A 15,881-nucleotide genomic window follows, 5' to 3' on the forward strand; every position below is an offset into this window, starting at 1 on the left:
TCCTCTGAAGAGCCTTGGTCTGTACCAAAAGCATGTACCTACCATAGCTCAAACGCCACATAAATCTGATGGCACCTGTGAATTGGACTCAGAGAACCTTTTACTACAAGAGGGGTCATTAAAGAAAAAAGGAAAAAGAAAAAAAAAAAGACTGGTAGCTAGCATTTTCATGGAAAACGCTTCAGGTTAAGTGACAAAAATAGAAGTTGACTAAAAGATGCAGTGAGGGTCAGGAGCAGGTGCTGTGCCCTGGCGCTGCATCACCACCACAATGAGTCTTGCAACAGAGATTTTCCAACAGGGGAGAGCCAAAAAAATAGCCCATATCTACTGTATACATGTTGCACTGTAAACAAAATTCAGCGCCCTGCCCGGTGCAGCTCACGTGGTGTACCTGGCACGCCGCGCTCATTTGCATGGGGGGGCTCATTAACCACCGGCTGAAGCTCAGGCTCAATTGCTAAACTGAACAGATGTCATCAGTCTCGCTGCCTGTTGTACGCACAAGGCATCCACCCCCAACTATAAATAACCATTGAGTGCTGCCTGCTTAACTGATTTGGAAACATTTCGCATGAGGTCAGCCTGCCGATTAAACAGGAGAGCTCACAGCACGCCCCAGGCCACCCGGAGACCAGCTGCTCGGCCGGAGAGCCCTGACGTACATCTCTCCTCACCACCTCGTCTGACATTTCTTTGGAGATGGGATGGAAGCTCTGCTGTCTGGGCGCATAAACCCCAGCGAGCCTTTCCTCCTGGGTGCTTTTGCCGGTGGAGACCTATGAAGCCTCGGCAGCAGCTCCCACGGGGTAAATGCAGCCTTCCCAGGGCTGGTGCCACAATACAACATGAATATTTTCCTGTTGCAAGCCCTGCCTTGGCTGCTTTCTGTCCTAGTTACCTCTGGACTGACGGCTCTGTTTCCTCCCAACGTCTGTGCTTGGTGCTGGCCACTCTGTCCCTTGGACGGCATAGGTCCTGCCTCCGACACCTCCGAGGACGACGCAGCATCTTCTGTCTGTCTGCTGACTGCCACAGGCTGCAGGGCAGCCTCGCTCACAGCCTCTTCCTTGGCTCCCGCCTCCTCCTTCCCTGCTGCCGGCTTCACTTGATTATCAAAGTACATCTCTTTCAAAGAGAAATGCACGTCGCCATTGATTTTAGTGTCCTGATTCACAGCTTTCCCGGGCTCTTTGATTTTGGGGCTGTTTTCCACTTCTTGATCATTCGCCACCCTCAAATGTGCATTCCTGCGTAAGGGAACGGGAGGGGCAAACCTTGGATTTGGAGAGGGGTTGGCCCTGTCTCGCCCACTTTCTTCTCGCTTTGAAGCTTCCTGCTTTGCTGCTGGAGGAGCCTCCACCTTCTTTTTCTTTTTAGCTGCAGAGTCTTTGGTCATCGGCTTACTTGCTAGGTCCTCCACGGTCTCATAGATGTACGCGAGAAAGCCGTTCCCGTTCTCCTCCACGCTTTCCAAAGAGGTATCTCCATTGGTGGTTACCTCTGCTTTCAAAGGTGCTATGAGTTTGTTTGGAAAGCCCGTCCTTGCACTGACCGGCTCCTCCTTCGGCTCAGCAATATTCTCATGTAATCTGGACTGAGAATCGGCGACGTGCACTTTTGCTGCATCCTCCTTCTCCCACTGAGAGGCTCCGGACCGGAGATTCAGATCCCTGGCCAGCCTCCGCTTTCTCTGAAGCCGATCGGGGCTCATTCCCTGCAACTTCTCCACCTCCACGTTTTCTTTCCCTCGTTTCTTGCCTTGTTCTATCTCTCGTAGCTTTTCTTCAGCTTTTCTCTTAATTTTGTCAAACCACTTCTGATGGATTTTGAACTCCGTCATGGTTCCCACTTCCAGCACACCAGAGCAGGACACAATGCCTTTGTTATTTCTAGCTGAGGCTTGGTAAATGCCTGCATCTTCCTCTCGGCACCTGGAAACCAAAAGCTCTGCGTGAGACCTGTCCGCCTTCCCCCAGGCACTATTGCTGGGCACACAGGCATGCACGCTCTCCCACTTCATACCCCACAGGGGCCAGAAGATGAAGACATGGCCCTTGAGGTGCCCGTGGTAGGTCTGGAGGCCTGAGGCCGGCCTCCCTGTCCAGGCTCTGCCTGTTCTCAGCCCTAGCAGATAAGCAAGTTGGACATTAAATCAGTGCCCAGCTCCTCCCTGGGCTGTAACTCTGATAAAGTGAAGGTTGTGATGGAGAAGGAACAGCTAGCACCGGGCTTCCCGACTGTTCTCGGCCATGTTCCTCTGCAGGATCTTCTCCTCTCAGCTCTTCACAGCCTATATGACATTCCTGGTCTTCCTCCACCCTACTGCCTTACCAAAGCCTTCCCACCCGGCTTCACAGGCACAAGCACGTGCATGCTGTCTCTGCCGTCACCCCTCAGGGACGCCTGGCCCATGGAGATCCCTGCTCCTGGGAGAGGTGAGCCAGTCTCGGATGGAAAGCTGGAGCATGCCTGGGGCAGCAGAAAAACCAAGGATGACGGTGCCGCACCTATCTGACATCCCAAATCCCGGACCCAAGCTGCGACAGGTCTCTGATTGCGGGGGACACGGTGTGCCTGGCTCTCCAGAAACACAGTCCTCCTTGAGCAGCTGGTAGTCAGGGCTGAATAAAGGAGGCCCTTGACTCCATCAGTAGAGTGCCAAAGCAGCACTTTCCTTCCCTGACCTTATGGTGAGAGCTAGGAAAGGCCTTCCTGGGCAGGGCTGCAGCCCCTTCCCCTCTTTGCCCTTGCTTATGACACTCCTATGAACTGTTTCTGTCCTTGTCCTGCCCTGTCCCCCAGACCATCATCCTGGAGGCAGCCAGTGCTTGCCCTTTGCTCACCTTCATCCAGCCCTGTGACATCACCCCGTCACAGCCTGTAATGCTCAGCCCTAATGCTACCAACACTGGAAGGCTCCAGAGAGAAGAATTTCTCCTGACCTTCCTCTTGCTTTTGGCACAGCAGCTCTCCCTGGATGGATCTCGTACTGATGTGATCTGGGAGTCATCAAAGCAAAGAGCTGAAGGGGAAGGGACAGCTGGGATCATGGCAATAGGGAGCACAGGGGGCCAGCACGGGTGCTCGGGGGAGATCACCGCTGACAGCCAGTTCCTCCAAGTACTGAAAACATGCTCAGGGTTCCCATCACCAAATCCAGCTTCTTTACTCACTTGTACAGCTGCAGGGTGTGGCGATTTCCATGACGGAATATCTCATACTTGGGTAAGCCACAATAGCGGTCCATCTCTTCATCATCCTTATACCACGTCACCTCTGGCTGGGGGTATCCTGGGGGGGAGATGGATGGTACGGTCAGGGTGCGAAACATTGCAAACAGTAGCACAGCATGCCTGTTCCCACGGAGACAAGGTATCAACAGCGACGCGAAACACACCGGCGGAATAGGATACATGTTATTCTCGGCTCACTGCATTCTTTAAATCACACAGCAGAAGAAGTATTGTGAGTGGAAACCTGATGGGCTTATCCAAGTCTTTTATCACTCCTAGGAATAGGGCTATTTTTGAGAAAAAAATCCCAGCACTTCATTCCTGAACAGAGGGGAGTGGATCACACGATCATCTCCTGTAACGCTGGCTGGGAGGAGGTGAGCATACTGTCACTTTTATACGAAGAGGCATGTTTTGATGAGACTAAGGCTAAGGTTAGAAAACAGGCATTCACCCCTCCACGGAGCTCACAACATTTCGCTCGGTGTCACAGCCTGTAAGCTGATCCAAAAGTTTCCATTGAACAGAAACAACCTTGATTGCATCACAGCCAGCTTGGTGTCCTACAAATGTCACTTGACAACAGATGTCACCTGCCTTTTCAGCAGAATGACATCATGACGTGTGTGACTGGCTGGCTAGCAGGCTGGGCACACAGCCATGTTCCCCACCACCAACAGTGGTGGCGGATCAGCAGGAGTGTCCCCACATGGGCCAGAGCTAGCCACAGCCCTCATCTCCCACCCACAGCAGCTCTAGCTGAGAATAAGAGCCGTTTTCAGGAGAAAACTGCTCGAGCCAGTGGCCAGCATTGGTTCCTGTACTTCACACAGTGCTGCTGGCACAGCCAAGCTGACCCTAAGGGCATGGGATAAAAGTTTCAGTGATCACATCATGCCTCCCCTTAAGCCCATGCGCTCAACAGTTGTTCGAAGCCCCAAGGCAGATACCCGAAGCTTATCTCCTGCAGATGCCCCTGCCGGCTTTCCGTGCTGCCGAAGTGAAGGAGTCCAGCACGCTGCTCACCTCCACCAGCCCCCACGGGTCTTCTCACCGGCCCCCGGCACCCTGAAGGCAGGGGTCAGCTCACATGGACAGCCCAGCAAGGGCTCGCCAGGAACATCCAAAGCATCCAGACCCAATGGCTCAGAAGTAGAGAGAGGGCAGGGATAGGGCACTACCTACCTACCCTAGATACATTCCACAGATTTCAGGACTGACCAGGGCCCTTTTCATCTCCAGGGTGAGGAGCCTCCTGCTTGCTCCAGCCAGAGATGTCGGCAGCCAGCAGCAATGCCCAAGCCCAGTTTATACCTTCTCCTACGAAGGTCCCAATAGCAGGAGCGAAAAACCAGGAACAAAGACTCATCAGCAGGAATTTGCCCTGGTTTTGGGTGATTCATACCTTCGATCAGAAAAGCAGGACATGCCAGATCTCCTCCTCACGTATCGCTTGGTTCCCCTCACCCCCATCTGCTCTTCTGACGCACCCCCTGTCCCCATCCTCTTGCTTGTTGGGCTCTCCAGTGTCCTCTGGTCCCTCAAGGGACTTAGCCTGCTACCCCAGACAGGGCTGAGGAAATAACCTCAGAAGAGTTTTACTTTCCTGTTCTTCTCTGTGAATGACAGCCGTCCCCATAGTCCAAACACCCCCACTTCCCCAATTTTACTCTATTCTTTCCTTTCCTCACTGAGGTCTCCTACTCTGCGTTGCCTCTGCCTCTACCCTCTCCACTCTCGCTGCATCCATCTCTCATTCCCCTCCCACTGCCGCCATCTGCAGCTTTGGCTTTCTGTTGGTTAGTGCCTCATTCCTCCTCTTCCACAGGAAGCCAAGTCATGACTTTCTCCTGAAGCCCTTCGTGCAAGTCTCTCCATCCTCCCCTTTGGTCCCTGTCTCACCGTGGTCTGCTCTTTGCTGCTGCTCTGGCCCTCCAAACCAGTTCCTAGCAGAAGCGCAAAGCTCCCCGATACCTGCAGCTGAAGCTGAGCCCCAAGCTGCGAACTGGAGGAGGCCACAAGAGTATCCCAGTGATGAGATCACCAGGGATCGATGCTGCTGCTTATATTTTCCACAAATATTAGTTACTGACTGTACTTGGCAGCAGGACCTTGGGCTGAACAAGCCTGTGACGGTTTCTTTCTGCTCCAGGAATGAGGAACAAAACAATTTTCATACACAGCTCACACTTTGCCCAGAGCAATCCTACCCCTCCCACGGGCTGTTCTGCAGGCGAGACCTTCAGGTCTGTAATACGGCGAGCTGGCAGGTGGATTTTCCTAATAGCCTGCGAACAGCAATCACAGCACTTCATTCTGGGAACTGCAAGCATATCATTTCCGAGAAGCCCTGTGATGTCCCCCCATGGCCTCTGCAGCTGATTCCCATTCCCAGCTGACATCTGCCGGAAAGAGCTGCAATTTCTATAGCTGCGCGCTGCCTCAATGAAAGGCTTTTCCTCCTGTAGACTCCCCTTGACCTGTAGCACATGTGCCCTTGAGGCAACCTGCTCCCTACCAGGGGCTACCACCGTACCAGCCCAGCACAGACAACGAGGGAGCAGCCCCTGCTGCATGCTCCAGCCTGCAGCACAAGGGATCTACAGGCAAGTGTTGGCTGGAAACCCGCACCAGAGGCATGCTGAAAGGCTTCCACCCCCCCTCCGAAGAAACAGTGGCCCCAGCTGCCTGTTCAAACATCATCCATCCCTCCCCAGGGGGCTGTAACTGGAGCCAAGCAGGGGATGGAGATGCCTGCAGAGGGACAAGGCTCCCTGGCATGCCCTGTGCTGGGCTGGGGAGGGGAGCTGATGCTGACACTGCAGACATCCATCCTCAGGCTGCCTAGTGAATACATTCCTCTGCTCCGGGGGACAGGCATCACTCTGGATACATCCCCTTCAGCCACAACATCCACAGCTTGCCCGGCTGCCGTGACAGGCCAGTCTCAAGGGTGCCGCTGGGACTGGGTAGCTGAGCCCATGGGTGGGCACTGCCATGCTGCTGGGTGCTGGATGCCCACCCATAGCAGAAGTGCATTGCAAGACAGAGCAGCCATTCACAAAGCAAGCACTCGTCCTTCTGAAACCTGTCACTCCCGCAGAAACCCCGTGTAGCTGGTGCCCAGAAGGATTTGTCGGCAGCTGGTCACCCATGTCCACCAGCGAGCAGTGCTGCGTGTCCCTGGGGAGGAGGGCAGGCATCCACTGCACATCTTTGAGCCCAGCAGAAGTTTTTTGGGAAGCGTGTCTTCCTGCAGCATTGCTCTAGCGCGACGGCCAGCCACTGCAGGACCCAGGAGACTTTTCTGAGCAAGGATTTTTATTTTTTTTTTCTCCAGGGAGATTGCCAGGTTTAGGATCAAACATGCTTTCTCCCAAAGCTGTTAAAGTCTGTGAAGTCCTCAAAGCTTTAGTGACCTTATCCAAAACTGCTCTTGCAATAGCTATCCAAAAATCAGCCAGAGAAACTCAGTTGAAAGCAACTTTCTTTTTTTTTTTTCTTTTATTTTTTGGGGTAGGGAGGAGTTAGTCTTCTCAAGTTGGAAGGTGGAAAGAGTTTAGATCAATTACACATAATCTCCATGGTTTTGTTTCTGCTCTACACAAGCTATGTGGAGCGGGGGCTTCAGTCAGTTTGGGGAGGAAAAGTGGTAAGATCTCATCCTTTCTGGCTTTATGGATCTAAATGTCCCCATCAGCTGCAGACAAGGAGGCTTACAGTAATGCTCACAGGAGGGACAGATACTCACTAAGAGCAATAGCTCCCCATGCCACTGGTTCGTGAGCGGTGCTCACTCTCCATCCCTCTTGGCTGCCCCAAACCCAGGCATCCTCATCTCCCACCAGCCTGCTCTCTGCTCCTGTACTCACTACCCCATCCCCAAACCCACCCATCCACCCCTCTCGCAGTCCCTGCGTTTCTCCAGAAATCCTTCATCCAAGCACTTCAGTCTTGTCCTTCATTTCCCTAAGAGGGCCACCACGGATGCAACAAGTTGAACTCCTTTATGCTTATGAAAATCCTCATTCACCAAGCACCCGACCGTCTACTCACATCACCCCAGCTCTCTTCCCCAAGCCATGGACAGAGCCCTTTCCCCTCTGTAGCCCTACAACAAAACCAGACTGGTTTTGTTCACATCCCCTCGGGGGACGTGCTACTCAACACAGTGCAGATGCCCATGTTGATAGAGCAACTGTGTAGCACGGGAGAGGTATGAGACTGGACACTTCTTCAGCATGAGCACTGACCTGTGAAGGGAGTGATGGAACTGATCTCCTGAGCTGATGATTTGGGTAGCCAGGTTAGAGGGGTTGAACCTGCCTAAGGAGGGCTGAAATGGCACTGAAGAGGGAGCTGTACAACAGTGGGCAATACCCGGTACTGACATACAATGGTCTTGGCTAGATCCAGTCATCACCTCTCCCAGTTGGCCTCATTCACAGAATCACAGAATGGTTGGGGTTGAAAGGGACCTCTGGAGACCATCTAGTCCAACCCCCCTGCCAGAGCAGGGTCACCTAGAGCAGGTTGCGCAGGATCCCACCCAGGTGGATTTTGAATATCTCCAGAGAAGGAGACTCCACCACCTCTCTGGGCAGCCTGTTCCAGTGGTCCAGCACCATCAAAGTAAAGAAGTTTTTCCTCATGGTGAGACAGCCCCATATCATCTTTGTAGCCCTCTGCTGGACTCTCTCCAGTAGTTCCCTATCTTTCTTGAACTCAGGGCAGGTTGGGGGTGGGGAGGGCAGAACTGGACAAAGTACTCCAGATGTGGCCTCACCAGGGCAGAGTTGAGGGGGAGGACAACCTCCCTTGACCTGCTGGCCACACTATTCTTGATGCACCCCAGGGGACCATCGGCCTTCTTGGTCACCAGGGCACATTGCTGGCTCATGGTCAACTTGTTGTCCACCAGAACTCCCAGGTCCTTCTCTGCAGAGCTGCTTTCCAGGTCAGCCCCCAACCTGTACTGGTGCATTCCCTAACAAGCAGCCACAGACCCAGGCCCCTTTGTCAAAGCCCCCACATTCCATCAGCCAACATCTCTCCTCCTCAGCCAATGCCATACAGAAATGACTAAAAAGTTCTAAAATCCTTGTAGTAGCACCTCAAATAAGGGCCACTCTCTGAGAAGAGTCCAATATCCGCTCACTGGGAAGGATCTGTGATGACCCTCGAGATCCTGAAGTCCAGACAGACCCACCAAGGAAAACACTTGGTGCAGAGAAGCAGGGTGCACTCTGCTCTGCAAGAAGCTGCACAGTAAATGGAAATGTTCTCATTCCCTTTTTTCACATCTCTCAGAGAACAAAGGATGAACTAATTTTGTCTAAAAAAGAAAACATGCCATAACTGATGCAGGATTTGACCCCAAACAATCAAGTCAGACATACTAGGGACATCGGTGGCAGGCAGAACTAGGCAACAGGAGGAAAGGAGGGTTTGAGCAACCACCCAAGAGCACCAGGAAGTCTGCCTCTGTCTTGTTTTTTTTTTCCTTGCTTGCACCACCAAGCACATTTTGGAGACTGGCTCTTCAAACACTTGCATCTTGCTGCCGTCCTAGGACATGCCTAGGAAGTCACTGGTATTCACAGATGTGGGACTACCCTGTAACTCACATTATTGGTCAAGAAGCAGAAAAAAAAAAATAATTAAGATGTTATTGTAGGTCGTGTATCCATATTTGGGGCTTGAGAGTCATAACAGGAGCAGCTGACTGTCTGCCCTTTGCCTCTTGCAAGTCTATGCACCAAAGTGTTCCTGGACTCCAGCCACAGCAGTGGGACTGAGCTGGGTCCACTCTGGTCACTGGCCAGGGATGCAACCACCACTTCCTTTCTTCTCATAATGTCTCCCAGTTGAATGTAAACATCATGGCAGGGGGACATATCTGAACTACTGATCAGACTTTGCAGTCAGTTTGCTTTCCACCTCGTGCCCCTCTGTCCCAAAGAGATCCTGAGCTCCTAAAGCAGTCCACAGGACCACATGCAAGAGATGACCACGTGGCATAGGTGGTCCAGGCTGCTTTTAAGGATGTTTCCATGAAAATTCCTAATTTTGTAGGTTTATTAATTTAAGTACATAAAGACATCCCCCAGACTGGTTTACCAGGTACAAAAATACTGCGATAGCCTATACACTGAAGATGCTCATTTGACACTTTCCTGCACTTGAGTAGAAAATGAGACTAGTATCAGGTCAAGTTTTGAACTTGGTGTAATACACCAGGCTGTGCTACACAGCACCAGCAGGTCATCCAAAACTGGAAGGCAGCGTCCTGCCTACCAAGAGCAAGGGTGGACTGCGGGAAGGGCTACAAAGTGTACAGAGACTAGATCCATCTCTACACGTTGATACTTTGATTTTGGTAGAAGCAAAAGAAGTTATTCCTTGGCAGCGTGTCTCCTGCACAACGCACAGCAAAGAGTTTCTCCAGGTTTTCCTGGAGAGATGCTGGAAAGGACACAGACGTCGCATTCACCAGGCTTCCTTGGTAGGGCTGACCAAATTATCTCTCCTCACTCCTCCCAAGAAGAAACTGAGCATGTTGGCATCACACATGCAGGGCACTTCCCATCCTGTCCACCATCCAGCCTAATGGTAAACCAGAGCTCAGCCGCACAAACACATCTCATCTTGACAAAGCCCACTTGGAGCTGATGGTGCCGTTTGGACTTGGTAGGAAATTAACTTTGTTAGAGGGAACTGTCAATCTCAAGGTGCAGTTGGTGAAGACTTAAGCAGGTGAGAGAATCCAGCTTGAGGCACTTTAAAAGGGGCAAGAAATCCTGAAAGGGAGAGCAGTGCTACCCCACGTCCTTGCAGCAAGCTGTCACGCTCTGGGTCTGCAGCACTTCTACACCTTCCAGCAAGGGGAGGTGGAAGACAGAATTGTATTTGCCCTTACTCAGGACTTCCTAGCATATCTAAACGTCATCACTAATTTTGTGACCTCTGACACTCCTGGCCTGCAGAATGGTGAGTTCCATGCTACCACACAATATGTCAAGCTTTTGCCTTTAGAAAACTTTAACTGGGAAAGCTCTTCTAATGAATCACAAAGGGGCATGGTTTGGAAGTATCTCCCTAGCAGCCTACTTCCTGCTTCTCGGGCAAAAGCGTGCTGCTAGGAAGTTAAGCATCAATAAAATCAACATATCAGTTGTACCCCTGCAAGTTCAGAAAGTCAGACCCGTAAAACAAGTGAATCCGTATGAGAAAAGCCAAGAATTCAATGCCAGCAGCTCTCAGAAGGGCTCAGTCTGTGTTTTCCTGGTGCACAGCATGTTTCTAATGGCAAACTAGATTTCCTAAACCTTAGGAAAACCTTGGTCCTTGTGACTAAGAGACTCACGGGAGATACCCTCCTCCTTCCAAAACCTGCAAACTTGTTTAACGTCTCTCACTGAGCAACCTGTCAGAATAAATAACATGTGCAACATCAGGAAGGATCACAAGAGTTGTAAACAAGTACGTACTACGGAAAAAAGAGGTTTTAGAGTCTCTATATTTAAAGGACAAAAGCTCATCAGCAAAGGAGTCACTTGCCTTTGCACTGCCAATGCACTGCCATGCCACATCACCACAACGCCTTAGCACCAAACCTCTTTTTTCAGCCTCCCCCTTCTCCTCTTATGGGCCTAACCCCTTCCTGCCCAAGGTTAGATTTTAGCTCATTGGGCAGAAACTGCCTTTTATTTCCGATGTTGAGAAACACAAAAGTTTATCACTGATGCAAATGCAGCTGCACTCTAACAATTTGCAGCCAGCCAAGAAATTCAGAGCTGGCTCCAGTATGATAGCCTTAGTCTTCAAAACTGTACATTCCTGAGTTATGGAGGGCAGGATTAGCAGAGAATAGGACAATAAAATGTAGCTGGCCCAAGCAGTAACCAGCATATTCCATTTTCTGGTCTTTAATTTGCCTTGTTTGAGATGTTAGGTTATGCCTTTGCCTTTTTACAATCTCAGGTGTTTCCCCCCCACCTTAAATTAAAGCTGAAATCATCATGCAATTGCTGAATCTTTACTTGGCAGTCTGACAACAGTGGACTTGTTAACATGCTGCCTTGTTATCACTTGCTCTAGAGTTTAACTAGCCGAAGTCCAGCAAGTGCAGCAGGACCAGGTTATTCACTGGAGACACTGTTACCTGTCACTACGCACGTGAATTTAGCATCAGAGTCCTCGGACACAGAACGGGATTTGAGAGTGGTTTCAAATAGTGGCTGGGTTTCCTCCGTCAGCTGAGAAATGATTGCGCAGAAGGTGCTCCTGGAAGATTCAAGAAGCATTTCTTAGAGATCAAAGCACTAGAAAAAAATCAAAGGGTCCCTTTCCTATCTCATCTCAGAAGCCTGCATCCTTGTTGTAAATGCCCGCCTTCCCTCCCGTCATCCCTACACTAGGTTGTTCACAAGTCAAGTCCAGTCCAGTGTCAGGGTATTTGACTATTTTTTCACTCCTAAGATTACTCTGTCAATTGAAAGTGTCATTTGGGAGACGTTCCCTTTGTCTGAGCCCTTATGGCTCTCGGGTTAATGAATGCCAGGAACCATTTTAATTCTTATTACACCGGAACATTTCTTGGATCAGCCAGCAGGCTCAAAGCAAGACCCTAACAAAGTCAGCTTCACATTCCCAGTACCGGACCACCAGTGCTTCAAGTGTTGTTCTGTTCACCAGGATTTTACTTTATTTGTGAAGACTTCCCACGGTAATTTCAGGCCAAGTGTGAAATGAACATGTCTCCCAAACACAAGAGCCCTCTTTGAAAGCTTTGAATTAAGAAAAGCTGTCTGCTGCAGCTCACTGAAGGAGACCTTAAGCCTGGCTTGCAGCTTTCTGAGCTCAGGAAGCATATGTGAAGCTGACACCCACTCCCTGTTTCACCTCTCACTGCAGGTAGGCACTCACGCTATATACTCCAGGAGTTCAGGCACTGACCCCAAAGTTCAGGCTGGTACACCCAAACAGCCAGCACTATCCAAATAGCCAGCGCAATCTATGAAGCTTATAAAAATGGACCTTAGATTCTCCAGTCATTAAATGCACTATTCCGGGACAGCACTGAATCAGTGTGTTCATACAGCACTGCCAACCCTGTTGGAACATCACCAAGAGGCACCCCAAAAGATCTAGGCTTTCTTAAGTAAAGGAAAAGGATTAATTCCAACTTGGGTCTTCATTTGGGTAGTGCTCTGGGGCTTTTGGAAGGGAAAAGCTTCTTTCATTTTTCCCTCTGCAATTAAAACACTACACATTTACACTAGGAGAGAGGACCCAAAGGTCTCAAGCACAAGGACCTTCGGAGAAACAGCAAATATTGCAAGAGAACCAGTAGCTGGCAGTTCTACTTATATAATTTTCAGCAGTGAAAGACATTCCTTAAACAAGTGATCAGCTTCTAGAGACATGCAAGAGGTGGGACAAACCCCCAAACCATTCCTGACACAGCTCCACCATGAGCAGAAAGGCTCACAGCACATGGTGAGGGCTCCCCAAGGAGGACCCTGGCCTCACAAGCAGCCCCCAGCTTGCAGGCAGGATGCTGGTACTGCTGCTACTCATGCTGTACCTGCTGAGGAAGCAGACTTGTTCAGGAAAAAAAAATAATAAAAAAAACAAACCCAGCAAGATCAGGTGCACTCACAGGCTCTGCAGCAGGGGCTGAACTCCACACATGGCTGAAGGTGCCAGGACTGCTCCAGCCACAGCAACCGCCTGTCTCATCCACCCAGAAAACTTACCTGGAGACTGAAACGCTATGATTTTTGCTCTGGCTTCCTGCTAGAACAGGTTTGTAAGAGATGCAGGGAGATGAATCCCTGAGCAACAAGCAACTGGGATGCGGTGGGAGCCTCACCCAGCTCCCAGGCACTTTGTGTTGGGTAAGGGTACAGGGCAGGGGCAGCTAGGGCTGTTGCAAATTTGACTCATCTACTGAACAAGGGTTATAAGTGCTGCCTATACCCAAACACACATGTGGGATGGGGTAAAAAACAGATGCCGCAGCTTAGACTCTTTTCTGGGGAAATCAATGGTCCCCAGGAGTCTGGTCCTGGCAAGCAACTCTTGACGCAACTACAGGGCCAGGAAAGGGCTGTGGGAGCCAAGAGCTGTTTCAAAACAGAGAAACCTTTCCATACTCCAACCCCAGGAGAAAAAATTCCCATTTCCAAAGAGGAAGGCAGACAATCCAATACCAAGGCAGTTACTGGTGGGGTTTTGATGGCCCCTTCGACACAGTTCCCCAGCCCTAGACCAGTAAATGCCTTTTAGAGCTACATAAGGCACTTCCCAAGCATCAATTTCATACCCCAGCAGGAGAGCAACCAGATCAGTGCCTTAAAAAAAGAAAAAGTGATGCACACACACATAGTGACACTCGGGACCAAGTTTAATCCCAGTACCATGCCACCGGTATCAGCAGGCAGCACCAGGAATAAGTCTGGTCCATTCAGTGCAAATCCCGCAGTCAGGTGAAATACAGCAAAGGCTACTGAATGGTTTAAGAAAGCAGCATCACCAGAAGCTGGGGGCTCCACAGGCATGGCAGGTGAACCAGAGGAGACTTGCCCAATGTACACTTGGCAGGAAGCCCTGGAAAGTCCATTTAATCTTTCAAAGAAACCATTGTATTAGTCACAGGAGGGGGGGGTAGAGACTGTGGGGCTCTCAGCTGACTCACTCCAGCTGCAACCAGACTTATCCAATTCAAATTGCTTTCTAAACCAGTAATTCCGAGCATTCAAGAAATCTGATACAAAGCGGCAGCCGCTCTTCCTCTGGGCCTTCCTGAAGCTGCATCTTTGCTGCAGAAAAAGCCCTGGAGCCTAGGAAGAGGACACTGGCAATTCAGTAGCCTTTTTACATTAAAGAGGGATTTCCATACAAAAGCAACCTGCAGGAGAAGGAGATTTGGGAAGTGCGTTCCTCTTCATCTCATTATTTTCTTTTCATGACTTTTTGTTTAGCAGTCACGCAGCGACAGGGATGTTCTGGAGAGGCCTTTCCCTCCACAGTCATTCCTCTGCTTGTTTCTGCAGCAAACCAGTAATGCCAACCGATTTCCAAACACGCTATTTTGCCAAAAGGCAAAGTACAATCGTACAAATGCACTTCAGGGTAGAGTTCAAATGAGTGAGGACCTTCACAAGAAAGCACGGGACGGCAGGGGGAGAAGAAAGTTTTCTTCTTGGGAAGTCTGAGGGCAGGCACATCTAATTTTTAATGTCTCTGTATGGAAGTCTCACTTTAATATCAAGAAGTAGCTGAACACCCATCCTTTGGCTAAGAAAGAGGAATATTTCTTGCACCTTAACACAGGAATTAAGATGAACATTCACTTTGCTGTCTGAAGCTCAAGCAAGTATTAGGGATCCAATCATGCAGAATAAGGCTGTTAGATCACTTCAGGGCTCTCTACTAATTAATTAGTACTGAAGCATTACGGATTAATCATGTGCAGTCAGATTCAGCAAAGTGTTCAGTCAGAGCAGTTTAATGCAATGTAGTTTTACCTTCCTAAACTGGAGGGAGAGAATCTGCTGCTTGATAAGCTAAGCAAAAAACAGCATAAAAACTATTAGACAGAGAAGCATGGAAAGGAGCTGAAATAAACAAACCATTACAGAGACGTATTAATGATGAGTCGTTTTGCACAGGTCAGAGTTCCTATTAAAAGAAGGTACAGCTGCCTTACTCAGGCTGACTGCCAGGACGAGCAAGCCACATTGTCAATTGAAATCAAAGGCTGTAAAAATGAAATGGTCATTAACCACAGAGAATAAGTATAAGGACATTTATACAAGTTGGTTTCCAAGAAGCAGCACCTGAGCCTTCCATGCACCATCCGCAGCGTCGTGCTCAAAGCAGGCAACTCCACCCCGGGGAGATGTTCGATTAAACGGCAGGCAGGAATACAGACCGCTGCAAGCCCATTTCTCTGCTGGCAAGCAGGTGGCCTGAGCTGGTCACCCTCTGTGCTTCCAAGGACAGCTCTTTGGAGAAGCTGAAAACTCTCTGGTCACTATACACCGCTTTCCAGCTTGCCAACCAAATCACTAAGGTCTGGCAAAAAAAAATTAAAATAAAATAAAAGAAGTAGACTTCACAAGAAGCTACAGGCTTTGCTTTCTTTGCAGGAACGTGTTATAACATTAACCAACTCAGGGGAAAAAAAATAAATCAAACACCCAAGTCCTACAAAAGGGACACGCAGATGAGCTACTTACCAGTGGCCACCAGCTCTCCCAAAGGAGCGTCTTCAAGGACTCATGTCCGAGCCAAAAGGCCACCCACATCGCCATATTGTGGCAGCGGCCCCTTTGCAAGCTGTAGGAAATAATCTCTTGGCATTGACCTGCAGCAGTCAGGAGCAATTCCTCAGACCCTGAGCTCACCCACATGGCAATCAAAAGCCTAAAGCTAACGAGGTACCAGCTAGTCAACAGCAGATAAGCTCAGTTCTTTAATCACACTGAGGTACACGTTAGTTGTGCCTATGCAACAACGTCACAGTAGAGCCTCAGAAGTGACTGCAGCATAGACATCCCCTTTGGGACGTGCAAAGTCAGACTCCCACATCAGCACCGGCAGACAGACCAAACCTTCTCAGCCTTATGCACTGAA

The 15,881-nt window shown here is 49.9% G+C and overlaps 1 protein-coding gene across 3 annotated transcripts in view; it reads right to left on the minus strand.

Moving 5' to 3' along the window:
• ALPK3 (alpha kinase 3) overlaps positions 1-15,881 on the minus strand; it is a gene marked incomplete at its 5' end in the record, with an annotated part of 34,706 nt that overhangs the window by 10,617 nt on the left and 8,208 nt on the right. The window contains 4 exons of one of the 3 annotated variants that reach the window (XM_082488591.1): positions 902-1,934; positions 3,177-3,294; positions 11,401-11,522; positions 14,771-14,809. In XM_082488591.1, the coding sequence (XP_082344717.1) occupies positions 902-1,934; positions 3,177-3,294; positions 11,401-11,522; positions 14,771-14,809 (1,312 nt within the window). Of the gene's footprint in view, positions 1-901; positions 1,935-3,176; positions 3,295-11,400; positions 11,528-14,770; positions 14,810-15,881 lie in introns of those variants that run through there. The other 2 variants (XM_082488592.1, XM_082488593.1) reach the window with 2 other exon arrangements.

Source organism: Vanellus vanellus (genome assembly GCF_965231255.1).
Source record: "Vanellus vanellus genome assembly, chromosome: 11".
NCBI classification, from domain to species: Eukaryota; Metazoa; Chordata; class Aves; order Charadriiformes; family Charadriidae; genus Vanellus; species Vanellus vanellus.